Raw genomic sequence first — 16,359 nt, 5'->3', positions numbered from 1 at the left:
ATCTTAATTAAAAATATAATGTGCAAGGATAATTAATTTATAATGAACACAGCAATATTCTATAAAAAAAAATGGGAATTGTCAAGTTTGATCTCATAGTGACTTTAAGGCCCACTGATTCCCTTACGTAAGTCGTTTTCTGAATATCTTTGAGATTAGAATCTTTGATTGATTTGAATCTCCATCATTACATCTCGGCTTCAGTATTAGTCTTATTTTCTGTTACTGGATTGATAACATTGTGGTCATCAATGTAACGTATATAACTACTGAAGCATTATTTTGTTGAAGCCATAAACTCACTTAACATGATTCAGCACCATGGACAAGGACATGTGGAACAATACAGCACTCCAGCTCTACTTCTTGTGTAAATGAAAATAGAAAAAATTAAAATGTAAAAACAAGCTTGATTAAGCTCTACACAGCCTACAAAGCTTAGTAACCTCATCTACACAGGCCAAGCAACACCCCCTCACATAGAGCTGCTGTGGTCGTTAAGGCACACACTTAATTTATTTTGTTTTTCCCCAAGTTCATTTAAATTTATTTAAAATGTACAATTAAATAGCAACAAGTACTTCAAAGAGAAAAACTTAGCATAGCTGTACAATTAGTCATCAAAACTTTATTTCTTTACTTAAAGCGGCAAGTTTACATTTCCACTTTACAGATTTCTACAGATTTTTTTTGTTTTTTTAATTATTTGTGTATTTTCATTTTTGGTGTTCATAAGAAGAAGATCCATTTCCTTTGCTTGTGAGAGTGTCACCTTACACCCAAAACCTACAGCCAATGAAATTTGAATTTGTCATATGAGAATATATGAGAATAACCAATCACATCCAGGATCAGTTTCCATTTGATTTAGTTACTTAGATTGTGCACCTTGTCATCTCTTATTCTTTGCTAGCAAATCAGAGCAACATGAGCAGAGTTTTACTCCTTACCTTTGTTTGTAAGTACAATTGACAGATTTGTAATTGTGTTTAATGAATAGAATCATCTAGTTATGACAAATTATTTATTAATGTTAAATTTGATGATTTTTTAATCAGACATTTATCCAAAGCAATACTAAAATGAATTTTACATATAAGGTTTGTGTAACACATTTACTGCTTTTTCAATTCAGGTTGCATTGGGGCACAAAGCATTGAGCAGCCAAAACGTTTGCAAGCCTCTAAACTGGGTGATAATGTCACTATTGAGTGCTACTTACCCAACAAAGATTTTAACAATATAGTGTGGTACAAGCAGGACATGGGAATGAAGCTTCAAATCATTTCAAAAAGTTACATTTACCTGACAAAGGTTGATTTTACTGATGGATATAATGATGGTCGTTTTAATGTAACAATAGGCAAAGGCATTTATCATTTACATATTTCCTTGACAAGAAAGGAAGATATAGCAACATACTTTTGTGGAGTGATAACTTTAGGAGAACTGTATTTTGGACCTGGAACATTTTTGATGCTTAATGGTATGTTTGAACTTTCATTATGTGTTATATTCATGTTAAAAATAATAAATATTGTCTCTAATGAAGAGACTATAAAAGTTATAAAATACTTCTTTCAAATGTTTTTTTGTTTTGCTTTAAAGAAGAGCACACCTCAACAATGGTTCTTCAGGAGCCTGTTTCAGATAAAGTTCACATTGGAGACAACATTACCCTCACATGTAGAGTCCAAACGGTAGATGAGAAATGTGAAGGAGGACACCATGCTTACTGGTTCAGAGAGGCTGCAGAAGAATCCAGTCCTGGCATCATTTACACTGATGGAGATATGAAGAAACATGGAGAGATCTGTAAGGATGATTCTACTAAACAATCCTGCGTTCACACCCTTACAAAGAGGAACCTCAGCCTTTCTGATGCTGGTACTTACTACTGTGCTGTACTCGTGTGCGGCAAGATCATGTTTGGAAATGGAACTTATCTGGAATTCAGCTCAACACCTGGTAAAGTCTTAAACCCTATAAAGTGAATTACAATTTGTTTATTAATACTTGTAATATTTTCAATGTGTTTCTTTATAATGTTATCATAAATATTTCATCATGTCAGTATAATTTGTATGCCTTTTGACAAAACATTATAAATAACAAAATGTTTAATTACATAAAACATAATAAATATTTGTTTACGTACGGTCCACTACTGCATCACTCTAATAGTTTGTATATAACTTTGGTATAAAAAAATAATACAAAGGTATTTTTAATACTATGTTTCAAACTAAATAGCTGTTTTTTTTTAAGTTAACAAGATTTCCATCCAATAAGATTTTTGAAGTATTTTTATGTTTAAACAGATGATTTTTATTTATTTATTTATTTATTTGCAGATAGCGGGTTGACAACAAGTCCTTTGTTTCTCATATTGGTGTCATCAAACATAATTTCTATGATAATAATGATCTTACTCGTGGCTGTCCAATGTAAAGACCAAGGCAGCTCATCAGGTATCATGTTTTTCTTTAAATCCAATTCCTAGTTTTATTTGCAAAACTATAAAGCTCTTTTGAATCATTTACTTTGTGTCAGTCAACAGATCTTGTAATCAAGAGACATCTGAAGGTATTCAGGTAAATCCTCAGTTTTATTTTTATAGTGATACATTTGATGTCATTCTGATGCTATTTCAGAAGTTTCTTGAACGCACTGAACAACTGTATATTACGTTTTTTCCTAACATTTTCAGTGTTACATTTTTTCAACAATTTAAAGTTTACTTTCCTTAAAAATATGTAACAGTTTATGAACAGATGCTTTACCAACAGAAATGTTTGAAATGATCAAGAATCTTTCTTTATCAGGTTGGAGATGCAGATGTTTTGACTTACACATCTGTGAGTTTCAGCAGTAAATCACGGCCTTCTAGAGGTGTTAAACAACACAACATTTTCCAGCATACCGATGTCTATTCACAGATCAGGTCCTAAAAGAGGAAACACTGGAAAACCTAAACATGTTTTCTGTACTTTAGTGATCCAAATGTGCCAATGCATAAAGCATGGTGAACTAAACAGTACAAGATACAATTAAATGTTATAAAATATTCAACTATAAAATATCTGTTGTAAAATAGCTGTTATCATTGAGTCTGCATTCACATTGGAACAAATAAAAAAAAAACCTTGCTATTAAAATATTTTGCCTTTGACATTTTTGCTTTTTAGATTTTTGTTTTGTTTTGGCTTTTATTATTTATATAATATTATTTTCTTTTATATAAGGTTACAGAATACTGCTTAGCCTGGGCAGTCAAAGCTAACACCTTAGATACCAGGCCTGTTGTTCTCAGAGGGTTTTTTTTTTTATACTTTCCCTTATCCTAGTTTTTGTGAAAAGACAACTGAAAACAACTGACTCGTGAATATTGCTCTATTTGTCTGAGAGGCCAGGATCTAAAAAAAAAAAATACAAGCTGTCCTCTCATTGTTATTTTTTATTTTTTTTTTCCTCACTGATGATGCCACATAAATGCTGATTGGCTGATGGCACAGTACCAAACCCTTTGTGACTGTCCAGAGCACACAGTGAAAATTAAATGAAGTCCATCTCAAGTTATAAAGAGCACTCCAAAATGGAAATGACCACAATTATTTTCTATACTGGTAATACATTTTAGCGTTAAATATGTTGATTGCAAAATGACTGCATGATAATGGTGAACTCTGACCAGTGATTTATCGTAGTGCAAGACCTTTCACCAACTGAGGATTTACATTTGAATTTGTATTTAAATTCACAGGCTGACCTCAAAAGAACAAACTTCAAAGAAACATCTTTGCAGTTTTGTGAGAAAGTGGAACACTAATTCCACATTTTTGCATATATTTTTTTACATGTATTATTTGTTTATTAAAAACAGAAGCTCTGTGACATCATATCTTGTGACCATCATATTTCAGTGTCTGAAGAAGTTTCCTCCAAGTGTAGTGTTTCCACACAATAAGTATTAATGGCCATCAATGGAGAAAGATGCAAGTACTGTTGCAAAACTTACACATCACCATTAAGCAAGCTATCAAATGAACCTTTCTAATTGGCTTCATTAATTCAGTTGTTTAGCTCTGAGTTGTCTAACAAGCAACAGCAGAGTGTTCTTTAATGGGTGTATTTCCTTTAAATACATATTACTGAATTATAAATTAGGACATTTTGAAGGTATTTTAATCACTGATATGAGAGGACTGCACCAGGAACTTTCTAGGCAACAGACTATATAATTTATTAGGCGTGGGCGTTTGTAGCCTCACCACCAATGCTAAAACCAAACAGATTTTCACACACTAATGACAGCTCCTCTTGAGGTGAAAGGTGATTTTGTCTATATGGTGGTCTATATAAGGCACAGTTCAAAGCCTGTCCCCCCTTAGATCTCTGAGAACTCTGATCATGTGAGAAGCGGTCTTGTTGACACTCTTCATACTCAACATATGTAAGCTAATTCACTCTTGATCCATATTACACAGTCAGTACTTGTGTATGGCAGAAATATTTATTATAACAGGCCTATTTTGTGGTTTCCTCTGTAGGTGAAAAAATGAATGCGAATGTTTATGAAACATGTAAAGTTGTAAAATGTGATGCAAGCTTTTATAATATACAAGAACATGATGGCTTCATTTTTAGTACTGAAAGTTCAACAGGACCCTTACATTATCAATGCATGCGGAGTAACCAAACCATTTGTGGAAATTTATGTCTCTATTTTAAAGGTAAGAACTACTTCAGTGATTACTACTAAAATAGAAAGGTTATTGTATTACAAGAATTTAGCAATGGAAAAAATGCCTTATGAACCTAGGATGCTGATGCTTATATTTATTTTTATATATTATAATTGAATATGTTCAGAACTTTAAATGCTTTGCCAATAATCATTTTGAGATTCAACATTTTTTTTTTGGAGCACAGAACAATATTTAGAGTCTCAGCCTCAGAGGAGAAGAGGGCAGTGGATTTATTTACTGTATATTACGCTGCTGCCACACAGATCTAATATAAGCATGCGATTTCTTTCCCAGCTGTTTACCTTCACTGACATAACCGACTGTTTTTGTAACTCATGTGTTTTAACAAACTTTTGTTTATCTGACAGTGTAAGCACAACAAGACATTAAAGATAACTTAGTTTAGTGCTCACATGCCGTGTGACAGCGCTTTCTATGCGTGTGCTTCAGATGTGTGTGCTCAGAAAACCCTATATCAGAAGTTTAAACTTATATGGCTTTAAAACTCCTTAACTGTCACCGTCCCACCTGTGGGACACTTGGCGCTCTTTTTTTGTTGTTGTCCTTTTTCTCTATCAAATCTTTTAGTAATCATCATAAATCATATATCATTTGAAAGCGTAGAAGCCCAAGATTCATCCTGTGAAAACCATTTTGAATTCGGACATTGCGTTAGAATGGAAATGGTACTTTAAAATCTTTTGGCGGTCTCCTCCCCCTTAGTGGGTGGTGTCAAGTGTCATATCACAAAATGCATTACGGTCTTTTAGAATCAAACCTTTTTATAATCTTGACAAAAAATGTATTATTGGAAAGGTCTGAGTCTCAGGATTCCATATTTGGTGATATAAGTAATATTGACAGAGAAATCTAGACATTTGTGACGGAAAAATGCATTAAAAAATTCAATGGAGTTTGGATGGCACCCGGTGGATGTTTGTGGTATAACGCCCTAAATAAAATCTCACAGGAACCTCAATTTTTTTCATATCAACTTCAAATTTGGAACATAACTTATTTAGACATAAGGCTTTAATTTTATACCAATTTTAGAGTAAAACCTGTTATGTAAAATATTTATTATATATAAAATTAAATTAAATTAATATAGTACATTTTCTTTACAGTAAATTTAAACTACCATAACTTTTTGATACTTTTATTCCACTTTTGCGATAATCTGCTGATTTTCTTCTTTAAAAAGAGACCAACCTTATGTCTGTATTCCAAAGTGTTCATAAATTACAACAATTTAAGTTTGGATAGTACACCTGCATGCCTATTTTTAAAAATGGGGGGTGACAGTTAAGGGGTTTAAAACGCATGATTTCAGCACGATAGACACGACAATCAAAACCGAACAAATGGTTTTTATCAGAGTATCTGACGTACGAGCTGTAAAGGCACAGCCCTATTCTGGAAAAGGGGGAGGGGAGCAGCAGCTCAATTGCATTTAAAGATACGGGCAAAAAAAAAGTGTGTTTCTGCTTCCTCTCAAAATAGGCATTTTCAAAATTGTATATTAAATTATCTATGTGGTATTTTGAGCTGAAACTTGACGGACACATTCTGGAGACACCTGAGACATATATTACATATTGTAGAAAGGGGCATAATAGGTCACCTTTAAGAATGAATATGTCAAAGCTGAAGGGTTCAGAACATAATAATAATAATAATAATAATAATATCAATAATAATAACATCCAGTATCTCTGGTACTTTCCTTTTTTGTCTTTTTTTATGTCTTGTAATGGGGTCAGAGGCAAATATGCATATGTATTTAATGAGCTGTAGAGACCCTTGTACGTGCCCACAAGAACCAGTTACTAAGAGAGAAACATCATGTGGTTTCAACGACAGGATGGAACACAAAGTGGCCTATTTTTCAAAGTTTACTAAAGGTTAATTGTTGTAGTATATCATTATAGAACAAAAACAGACCACCACAACTAATCAAAACTAAGTGTAAAAAATTAAGAATACATATGTAATGCAAAGTTTGTAAAATATCATTATTCAGATGGTTAGTCTGTCATTTTTATTCCAGCTAAGTACGTCTGGCCTTTTTTATAACCTCTTGTTTTCCTATTTGAATGATTTTCATGCTCCATTCAATTTGTTATCACAAACATTTTTTTTCTAAAGTGCATAATCTAGCTATGCTTAGCTATAATCTAAGCATAATCTTAAGCAAGTTAACTTCTAATTTCCTTTAAAATAAATGTTAGAATTTGACAAATCCTAAAAAATGTACCATTAACTGGCGGTCCCACTTTTTTTAACCAAGACCTGAAAAAGACATTTCCAATTTAAAGGGGTGATGACATGAGAAACCAAATTTCCCTTGATCTTCTGGCATATAAGAGATCTTTGTACCATTAAAACTTCCTGCAAGTTTCATAGTTTAAGACGTCCTCCCCATTATAAACGAAGCATTTATTTAATCAAGCTCCAAATACGGCTCGTTGTGGATCCTATGAGGCAAGGAGACGTCACCTAGCACCAGTCGTTTGCATATGACTGCCTCCAGCGCAAGACAACTACGCCTAATTCTGCATCATCGCATCGTTGTCACGCCCACAGGTGTTCAGTCGATGTGCAGCGAGTGGGTCTGAAGAAGTAGCTGTTTACAATAAGATTGCGATGCCACACAGATGTGCAGTTCCAGGCTGTGGAAAAACAACATGTTTGAATACGTTGCCGAAGGATCCAGACGTCAGGGAAAAATGGATTCAGTTTATTTTTGCAAACGTCCCAGTCATGTCAGTGTTAATTTACACGCGTGTTCACTACATTTCACGGACGACTGTTTTGAGAATAAATCACAGTATGATGCTGGCTTTGCCAGAACACTTTTGCTCAAAGATCAGGCCGTGCCGACTATTCTGGACCCAACAACGACGCCGCAAACTGTAAGTAATGTATTTCATGTAAAAACTACTTTTTAAAATGTTAATTGCAGTTTAATTCATAATGAATAATCACAGTGTTTTTACTTAGTTTACTTGCATATTTTTTTTATAAAAGTACATTTTAAAAAAGTTTATGAAATTGTACATATCTACATTTTTATATTGTACATAAATATACTTTATAAAACATGTTGCACTCTAAAACTGCTATAAAATCAAAGTCATAAATCTAAACAATTAGTGTTCCAAATGAGGTTGATATCGGAAAGAAAAAAAAAAGCTTTCAGGTTGAATTTGTTTAAACTTTTCTACAATAACCTGCAAGCTCCACTGGCGATCCATACAGCATATGGATGCACCCACTTCTCACATGACTGCAGCAATCAAAACCATATATATCCATACTATTCACAGAATTCATGAAGTAGACATTATATTTAGAAGTTATATAGGAAGTATGGCAATATTTTATTTGATTTCAACCTCCAACATGCTCAACATGGACAAAGGACATGCGGACAAAATAGTTAACTCAGACATAAATGGAGAATCTATTGATATTTCTTTATAGCCTAAACATTTTTAGAGATTTTTTTTCTCAAAACTCTTGGCAAAACTAACAGAGGTTTCTACCAAACTTTTATGATTGTACATGAGCATTGCTATTTTCAAAATAAAAGTCTGTAGTCACCACTCATTAGTACTTTGTCACAAATTCATAAACTACTTTTGCTCATTTCAATCAATATATACAGAAACTAGATTCTCAAGGTTTTGAAATGATACATACTGTACAGTAGTTTGTTAAGATTAGTTTAGGTTTAGAATAAAATTTTATTGTTATAAATATATAATAACAAACCTTCCACCAGTGGGTTTAAATATGGTGTCAAAATGTGTCCGTAATAAAGTGGGCTGCTTGGTTAAAACCAGTTAAACTCTGCGGACCCGGATACGGGTCCAAAATCCATTGTATGTGTGTAGGGTAAACATTTGAATTTGAGTATGTTAAATTTAGGCGAAAATACCAAAAAACGCCCTGAGCTTAAGTGGTTTTAACCAATGAAAGGCAACTCTGCCATCTGACAACATCTACCAATCAGCTCAAACAACATTTTCCTTTTGGTGGCCTGTCTCTCATTCTTCACAATGAGCAAATGCTTAGAAAAGATGCATGCTGTCAGTGCAATCATCCTTGCTTTTTGTAAGTGCAATCATCCTTGCTTCATCTTCTTCTCAAATATATTGTTTATTTCATGACATTTTTTATGTACTTTTTAAATTCAGGTTGCTTTATAGCCCAAGCTATTAACCAACCAAAACCTGTGCAACAAGCCAACATTGGAGCCAGTGTGACAATAGAATGTCATTTTCTCAAAAAAGATTTTAATCTCATTGTGTGGTACAAGCAACTATTAGGAAAGAAGCTGCAGCACATAGCAATGTCCTATTATAGGAACAATGTCCATTTTCTAAAAGGCTTTGATGATGGATGCCTCAGTGTGACAACAGGGAACTAATCATCTAAACATTTTCAGAATGACACAAGAGGATGTAGCAACTTACTATTGTGGCGTGAATAAGTTCACAGCATTGTATTTCAGTCCTGGAACGTTTTTGATGATAACAAGTATTAAGTTGTATTACTGCAAAGCTTTGAACTCATTCAGTCGATTATCTAAACAATGAACTGTTATATTTTGGATACATTTTTAAGGAAAACATTCAAATATGAGGAGAATTCTACAGCAAACTCATTTAAAACCTGTTAATTTTGGTGATAACATCACTTTGCAGTGTACAGTTCAATTTATGGAGGGCTGTGCACAAAATGTCTAAGCAAAGCTCAGGAGAATCCCTGTCTAGAATTATAGATGGCCACAAATATGCTTATTTTATAATGGCAGCTACACAAACATTATATAATGTTTATAACTTCACAATGAGGATCCTCACACTCCCTGATACTGGTACCTACTACTGTGCCATGGATGCAGATGGAGAAATAATCATTGGACATGTCACTAAACTGACTATCGCTGACATGGGTAATATTCAGAGCATTGATTTTATTGAATGTTCATGAATGTTGTGCTGGTACTTTAAAAACATAACTATGTGCAATACGTGCTCTGCAGATCAGAACATTATGAATCCAGTGACTCTCATTTTAGTGTATTCAAACATAATTTCTGCAGTAATAATTATTATAATCATAGTCAAACAACATAAAAAACAGAGACACTCTGCAGGTAAGTGCATTCTTATCTGTATTTGTTATGCTTTATTAATAGTTGCCTAATATTTGTTTAATATTAATAGTTGTCTAATCACAGTTTTTCCTCACGTCTATACTGAAAGCTCACTGAATTGAGACATCCTCCTCTATCCAAGTAAGTCTATTTCATCTAATTGTCTAAGTAAGTGTAATTTGAAATACTTCCCAAGAACATCTAGATTGTTGCTATATTATATTCATGTTGATGAGAAAGTGAATGTTCAGAACTTGCAAATCACAATTATTCTAAATAGCTGTTCTGGGTGAAGTACTGTACATTTTATTACATTTTGATCTTTTTCGTTTTACGGTCATATTTTGTATGTTTATACAATAATAAAGTAATGACTTATTTACTGATGAAATATTAGGCTTGTTGCATCTTTTAAACACTTGCATTGTTTTCATGTGAAGGTAAAGCATATATTCTCATTGTTATTTCTGCTTCATCTAATAGATTTTGCTTGGACAGTCACTAAATTAGATGCCCACATCAGAAAAATTACCAAATTTGTTGGTTACGAGAATGTTTCCTGCACAATACAAAATACCACCCTAGAGGTTCAGCATGTTCTGGGCTTAAATACCCTTGTTATTTGTGTGATTAGTGTGTGTATATTTCCTAAAGGAAAATTGTACTGTCAAACATGTTTATTCATTGGTTTAATGTATTTTTAAAGCGTGTTTGTGTCCCGAAGAACATCTATCCAATCCCCACTCTGTTATGGAATAAAAATATGAGTTGAGAACATTTTAATCTCTGAAATGTGTATGCATTTCTCATTTCTGCCTAATTCAGATATTAAACCTAATTTGCAAGACACGAGTTTGAAAAACAGTAAATGCCACGGTAGTTTTGTACTTCTCTGAGAACCAGAAACAAACATGGTTTGACATTGGACAGTTTATTTCTAATATGGAAACAGTCATGAAAAAAACATTACGTTGCATGACACAAAAGTTAATAGGTTCAGATTATGTCTTTGTTTATCATCCTTTGTTACATATTATGGATGATCAGAAGCTGATTTCCTCAACAGACCTGGTCTTCATTCTGGTCGGGACTGTCTATCTCAGAGAGCAAAGGCAGATGGAGAACAGCCATCTTTTGAATTTCGTTTTGAATTCATGCAGTACCAAAAAGTAATCATGACAATAGTAATTAAAAGAAGGAATGTTCTAACGATGGAAAGAATTACAAAAGTCATCATCTGTTCTGCTAAATCAGCACCTGAAATAGACAAAATTGTGGATATAATGTAAACACACCATAAAAGTGCTACTTTTTAAACAATTAATTCTTGAAGAACATACCTATAATGTCCAGTTTGGTGTCATTCCAAAACAGCATCTCCCCACATGCAGCAACAGTGCAGTTGTAAGTCCCAGAATCAGAAAGTTTAAGGTCTTTCTTAGAGAAGCTGTAAACGCATCTACGTGCTCTAAAACCAGCTTCAGAGCTCCACTCACACTGACCAATACTCGTTCCATGTGCGCCAATAAATGTTGGGCGAGATTCTTCTGATTCCTGTATGATCCAGTACACAATGTTGTTTCCTACACATTTATTATTTAAAACTGTGCAGGTAAGACTCACTGAATCTCCACGATGTGATGGAATTAAAGCAGGTTGTTTTATAACAGTGTAGCTTTTCAACCCTGCATGAAAAATTCCATTATTGAATGAGTTTTATGTAAGATGTATAGAATACCCATGTACATTGCATTCCAATATTGCACTTAAAAGTTATAGCATAGCTTTACCACCACTATAAACTCTTAAACATAAAGGTTCTTTATTGGCATTGACAGTTCCATGAAGTGCTTTTAACATCTATGGAACCTTTTCCCTTCCACAAAAGGTTCTTTAAAATGAAAAAGGGTTCTTTAGATTATTTACAACAAGAAAAAAGGGTTCTTTTAAGAACTGTTCACTGAAAGGTTCTGTTGGGAACCCAAATAGTTATTCTATTGCATTGCTGCCAAAACACCATTTTGAAACCTCAAAATAACTCAATATTATACCTCAAATATTATAATAATATTATAAATAACTCTAAAATTACTCAAAATTATAATTACCTTCAACTATCAATTCTGTCCCTTCGACAAATTCCATTACATTGGAATAAGCACTTCCACAGTAGTATGTAGCAGAGTCTGAGAGCTGTATGTTTCTTATCACCAAATGATGCACACCCTTGTCATTCAGCACTGAGAAGCATGAACTATTCTGGAAATTATGGTAAAACCGGGCTTTGTTGTCATACTTGTAAATGGTGGAGATGAGCCTGGGATTCTGTCCAAGTTTATGCTTGTACCATGAGAAGTGCATGGCCATTTGGCTTTGGTAAGAGCAAGACATATTAATGGTTTCTCCCAGTTTGACAAACACAGGTGGGTTATTTAGGTGCGATGCAGTAAGGCCTAAACAAAAATATTAAAAGTAACAAGCAAAAAATTGTTTAGCTTAAATTAATGTAAATACAGTTTAGTTCTGACATAAAAGACAGTTCAACTCACCAATTAAAAAGAGAAGCAAAAATCCGAAGTTTATCATATCTGGATGGATTTATCCTAAACTAGAAAGAAACAGGTGAGCAATGACAAAACGAACATCACCAGAGATGCAATGAATGATGTGAGCAACCAGTAGGATGTGTTTGTCAAAAAGGGCTGTACCATATATTTTTTTCCACTGATCTTTTCTTTCAGAGATGATTTCATAATCTACTTTTAATTTCTCAGACAAATAACTGCACATAGGTACAGCACCTACCATCAGTAAATACCTTTATTTATGCAGTTTTTAAAAGAAGTATATTTAGGGAATATTATTTCTAAAAACATAGACATAAAGGCAGTGTGCTAGTTGTGGTTTTGTGCTGGTCATGTGGTAACTTGACCTTCTTAAGTTCTAAGTAAGTGTTTCTTGACTGCATACATAGCAGATGAAGGGAAATCAACACGTGATCATAAAACTGTGCAGTCATCAAAATTGCAGTCTGATTTTTTTAGTGAAGAAAGCAGACAGTGTAAATGTGTCAAAAATCTCTCTCGACAGGTGGGAGACAGGTAATGAAGGATGGACTGAACTCAATTCTGTGATGACCACAACAAAATCACAACGACATGCTCTATGCCAGGGCTGTCCAAACTCGGTCCTGGAGGGCCGGTGTCCTGCAGAGTTTAGCTCCAACTTGCCTCAACACACCTGACTGGAAGTTTCTATGCCTAGTAAGAGCTTGATTAACTGGTTCAGGTGTGTTTAATTAGGGTTGGAGCTAAACTCTGCAGGACACTGGCCCTCCAGGACCGAGTTTGGACAGCCCTGCTCTAGACCAATAGCCTTGTGGCTTCACAGGTACACATCACATATTACTGTGTAGTATAGTTTCTTTGGGTGAATTGACTTCAAATAACTCAAAAAGGCACATGACAAAATTCCTTCTATCTTTTGAAATACCTGAAACATCATCACTTGAGTAATGCAAATTTCTGCTAGTATAGTTTCTTTGGGTGAATTGACTTCAAATAACTCAAAAAGACACATGACAAAATTCCTTCTATCTTTTGAAATACCTGAAACATCATCACTTGAGTAATGCAAATTTCTGCATGGCACCTGCAATGTCTGACAGCTTCATAGTACAAGGGTATGAAAGGCTATATAATATCATAACGTGGAAGGTTTTAATATGCTAAATAACTCATACACTTCAAGTCTTTATTTATAGTGCAGAGAGGAGTGTTACACCACTGCAAAATGAAACAGAAATAACATATAAAGATGTTTATCATCTGTCTTTCTTTAATACTCATAACATTCATTTGCAATAATGCTTTTATCTAATCTGTGGTTTATTAGAATAAAATGTGATTTAATTTTAACAGATCACGGCCCGTATTCACAAAACATTTTATCTTACCACTAAGAGTTCTCCTAAATAGCAGTAAAAGTTTTTAGCTAAGAGTTTTCTCTTAAAACCTATTCGCTAAGCTGCTGAGACAAACTTTTACTAAGGAATAGAGAGAAGTCTTAAGCTCAGAGTAAAGGGTGGGGTTGACGTCTTGCTATGGATGATGTCAGCATGCTTACTAACTATGCACACAGTGATTGGCTGATTGTCTCCGTCAGAGATTTATTCATAGAAATATTGAAGAGTGCAAAATTACGTTGCCATATTCAAATAAAGGTTTAAAAATAAAAAATGTTAATTGCCACATTCGAAAAAAGATTTAAAAATGCAGGATAAGTACAGTGATTGGCTGATTGTCTCCGTCAGAGATTTATTCATAGAAATATTGAAGAGTGCAAAATTACGTTGTCATATTCAAATAAAGGTTTAAAAATAAAAAATGTTAATTGCCACATTCAAAAAAAGATTTAAAAATGCAGGATAAGTGCCAGAAATACAGAGGATACAGATGTTGTGTATTCTGCTACTAGATAGTCCAACAATGGCACACAGTCAAATACTGTAGCCTACTAAGGTTTAAAAGCCATATGTTCCTCAATACTCTAATATTTATATGCTATTACTAATGCCATACATTTAAATTGTATGTGAGCTCTGCAATGTTTAGTATTTTCCATGCAATAAAAGTTGTGAAGATCAAATGCAGTTGAAAGTTCAGACCCTGACAGGAAGAAGCTGTTCAGTGTAGAAAGAGACTTGGGAACTTCAGTGGACCAGATTACACAGCTGTAAATATACACACTGAAACGCCGCTCTACAAATTCTTAAAATTATTATTAACTATATGCACACATTTCACGACAATGTAGTACTTTGTGAGCAGCAGCTGTATAGCCTGATCATTATGAATAATGATATTATTACTTAATATCAATTTAAAGAAAATACTATTAAAACAATATTTACATTTAATTGTGTAAACTATGTTTTAAAAAATCACATAAAGGCTTTCTTAAATGTCTGTGTGCCAGTGTGTGCACCTGTTAGCCAGGGGTGTAAAGAGTATGTAAAAACCATACTTGACATAAAAGTCCAGGGCAAGGCACAGAGAGCATGAAACAAAAACAAGAAAGAGTTGATTTGTGAGGAGCGCAATCACGTTTATTTTCTAAAACCAAAGTAAAACTGAACACCTCAAAATTACAAAACAAACAAACAAACACTTTTGTAGCAGAAATAAACTGCTGCAGAAAAAGCTAGGTCCATGCAAAATGTAATGTGTAACTGCAACACTCATTTCAAATGTAGTGGAGTAAAGAGTACAGATACTCATTCAAAAATGTAGTGAAGTAAAGAGTAAAAGTTGCTAATATCTTTGATACTCAGTACAACTACAAAGTACCTGAAAATATACTCAAGTACAGTAACTAATTACATTTACTCCAATACTTTACACCTCTGCTGTTAGTACATGAGAGCATCACAGTTTGACTGTTTTCCACCCACCAGACTGAACCCCAGCTCATCACCCACAGCCCTCACTGCAGCTCAACTACACAAACACATCACACTACATGCATTTCACACTACTTTGAGTCTAGACCAATAGCCTTATGGCTTCACAGGTACACATTACATCAGCTTCATAGTACAAACTGTGAAAGGCTATATAATATGATAATGTGGAAGGTCTGTATGTCCTAAAAAGTTTAAACTCCAATTTCTTGTTTTAAACTACTAGTGGCCTCATGTCTGTTTTTTTTTTCTGTTCGCTTCTCATTGTTTTCTTTTGCACTTGTCTCATCTCTTGTAAAATATTTCAGATTTATTATAACTGAAGGAAAGTCCAGTACAGGATGACAGTTTCATCAACGTTGGTATTTTATCCAAGTTTTTTTTTTTTTTAATGATTGTAAATAAATGTATTAACCATTTAAGCTGAATGATTAAAGACAAATTATTTTTCCTTGATGTAACCCAGATTACTAGAAACCCTGTTGCTGAAAAAAAAACTACAACATTCATGATTGTGCAAAACAGTATTCTATTTTGTTAATATCTGTAAAGAGAAAAAAAGGAAGTGTTTAAGTTAAATTAAAAACTCATTTAGAAAAGTTATTTAATTTAATAAGCAAACAGCTCGTACGGTCGCGAAATGTCTCTGGGAAAATTTCTTAGTACACTATGGGTTTCCTGAGAAACTACATAGTGACCAAGGACCCGATTTCGAATCCCACACAATCAAGGAGTTGTGTCATGTTGCGGGTATTCATAAGATTCGTACCACGACTTACCACCCCAGGGGTAACCCGGTAGAGCGTTTCAACCAGACCGATGACATGGGGCACTTGGGTATTGAGAGAACTCTGGACTTAGTAAGGTCCAGATTCTTTTGGCCCAAAATGTCCCAAACTGTTGAAAAGAAGATCAAGACCTGTGAACGCTGCGTGCGCAGAAAAACGCCTCCAGACAGAGCAGCTCCTCTGGTCAACATTCAA

General features: G+C 34.0%; 2 protein-coding genes across 2 annotated transcripts; one reads left to right on the top strand and one right to left on the bottom strand.

The window, feature by feature from the left end:
• The first annotated feature begins 927 nt into the window (after positions 1-927).
• Positions 928-2,973, top strand: LOC107674802 (uncharacterized). The gene is made up of 6 exons (XM_016468906.1): positions 928-958; positions 1,136-1,486; positions 1,609-1,968; positions 2,355-2,447; positions 2,554-2,594; positions 2,826-2,973. Exons 1-6 carry the CDS (start codon positions 928-930, stop codon positions 2,949-2,951), a joined length of 1,002 nt encoding a protein of 333 aa, XP_016324392.1. The 3' UTR covers positions 2,952-2,973.
• Positions 2,974-10,989: 8,016 nt separating this feature from the next.
• Positions 10,990-12,548, bottom strand: LOC107674803 (uncharacterized). The gene is made up of 4 exons (XM_016468908.1): positions 12,465-12,548; positions 12,024-12,368; positions 11,256-11,600; positions 10,990-11,172 (listed from the first exon to the last, which is right to left on the bottom strand). Exons 1-4 carry the CDS (start codon positions 12,499-12,501, stop codon positions 11,015-11,017), a joined length of 885 nt encoding a protein of 294 aa, XP_016324394.1. The 5' UTR covers positions 12,502-12,548; the 3' UTR covers positions 10,990-11,014.
• Positions 12,549-16,359: the final 3,811 nt, after the last annotated feature.

This window comes from Sinocyclocheilus anshuiensis, unplaced genomic scaffold (assembly GCF_001515605.1).
Source record: "Sinocyclocheilus anshuiensis isolate Anshui unplaced genomic scaffold, SAMN03320099.WGS_v1.1 scaffold1246, whole genome shotgun sequence".
Classification (NCBI taxonomy): domain Eukaryota; kingdom Metazoa; phylum Chordata; class Actinopteri; order Cypriniformes; family Cyprinidae; genus Sinocyclocheilus; species Sinocyclocheilus anshuiensis.
This window is presented reverse-complemented; position numbering and strand designations above follow the sequence as displayed.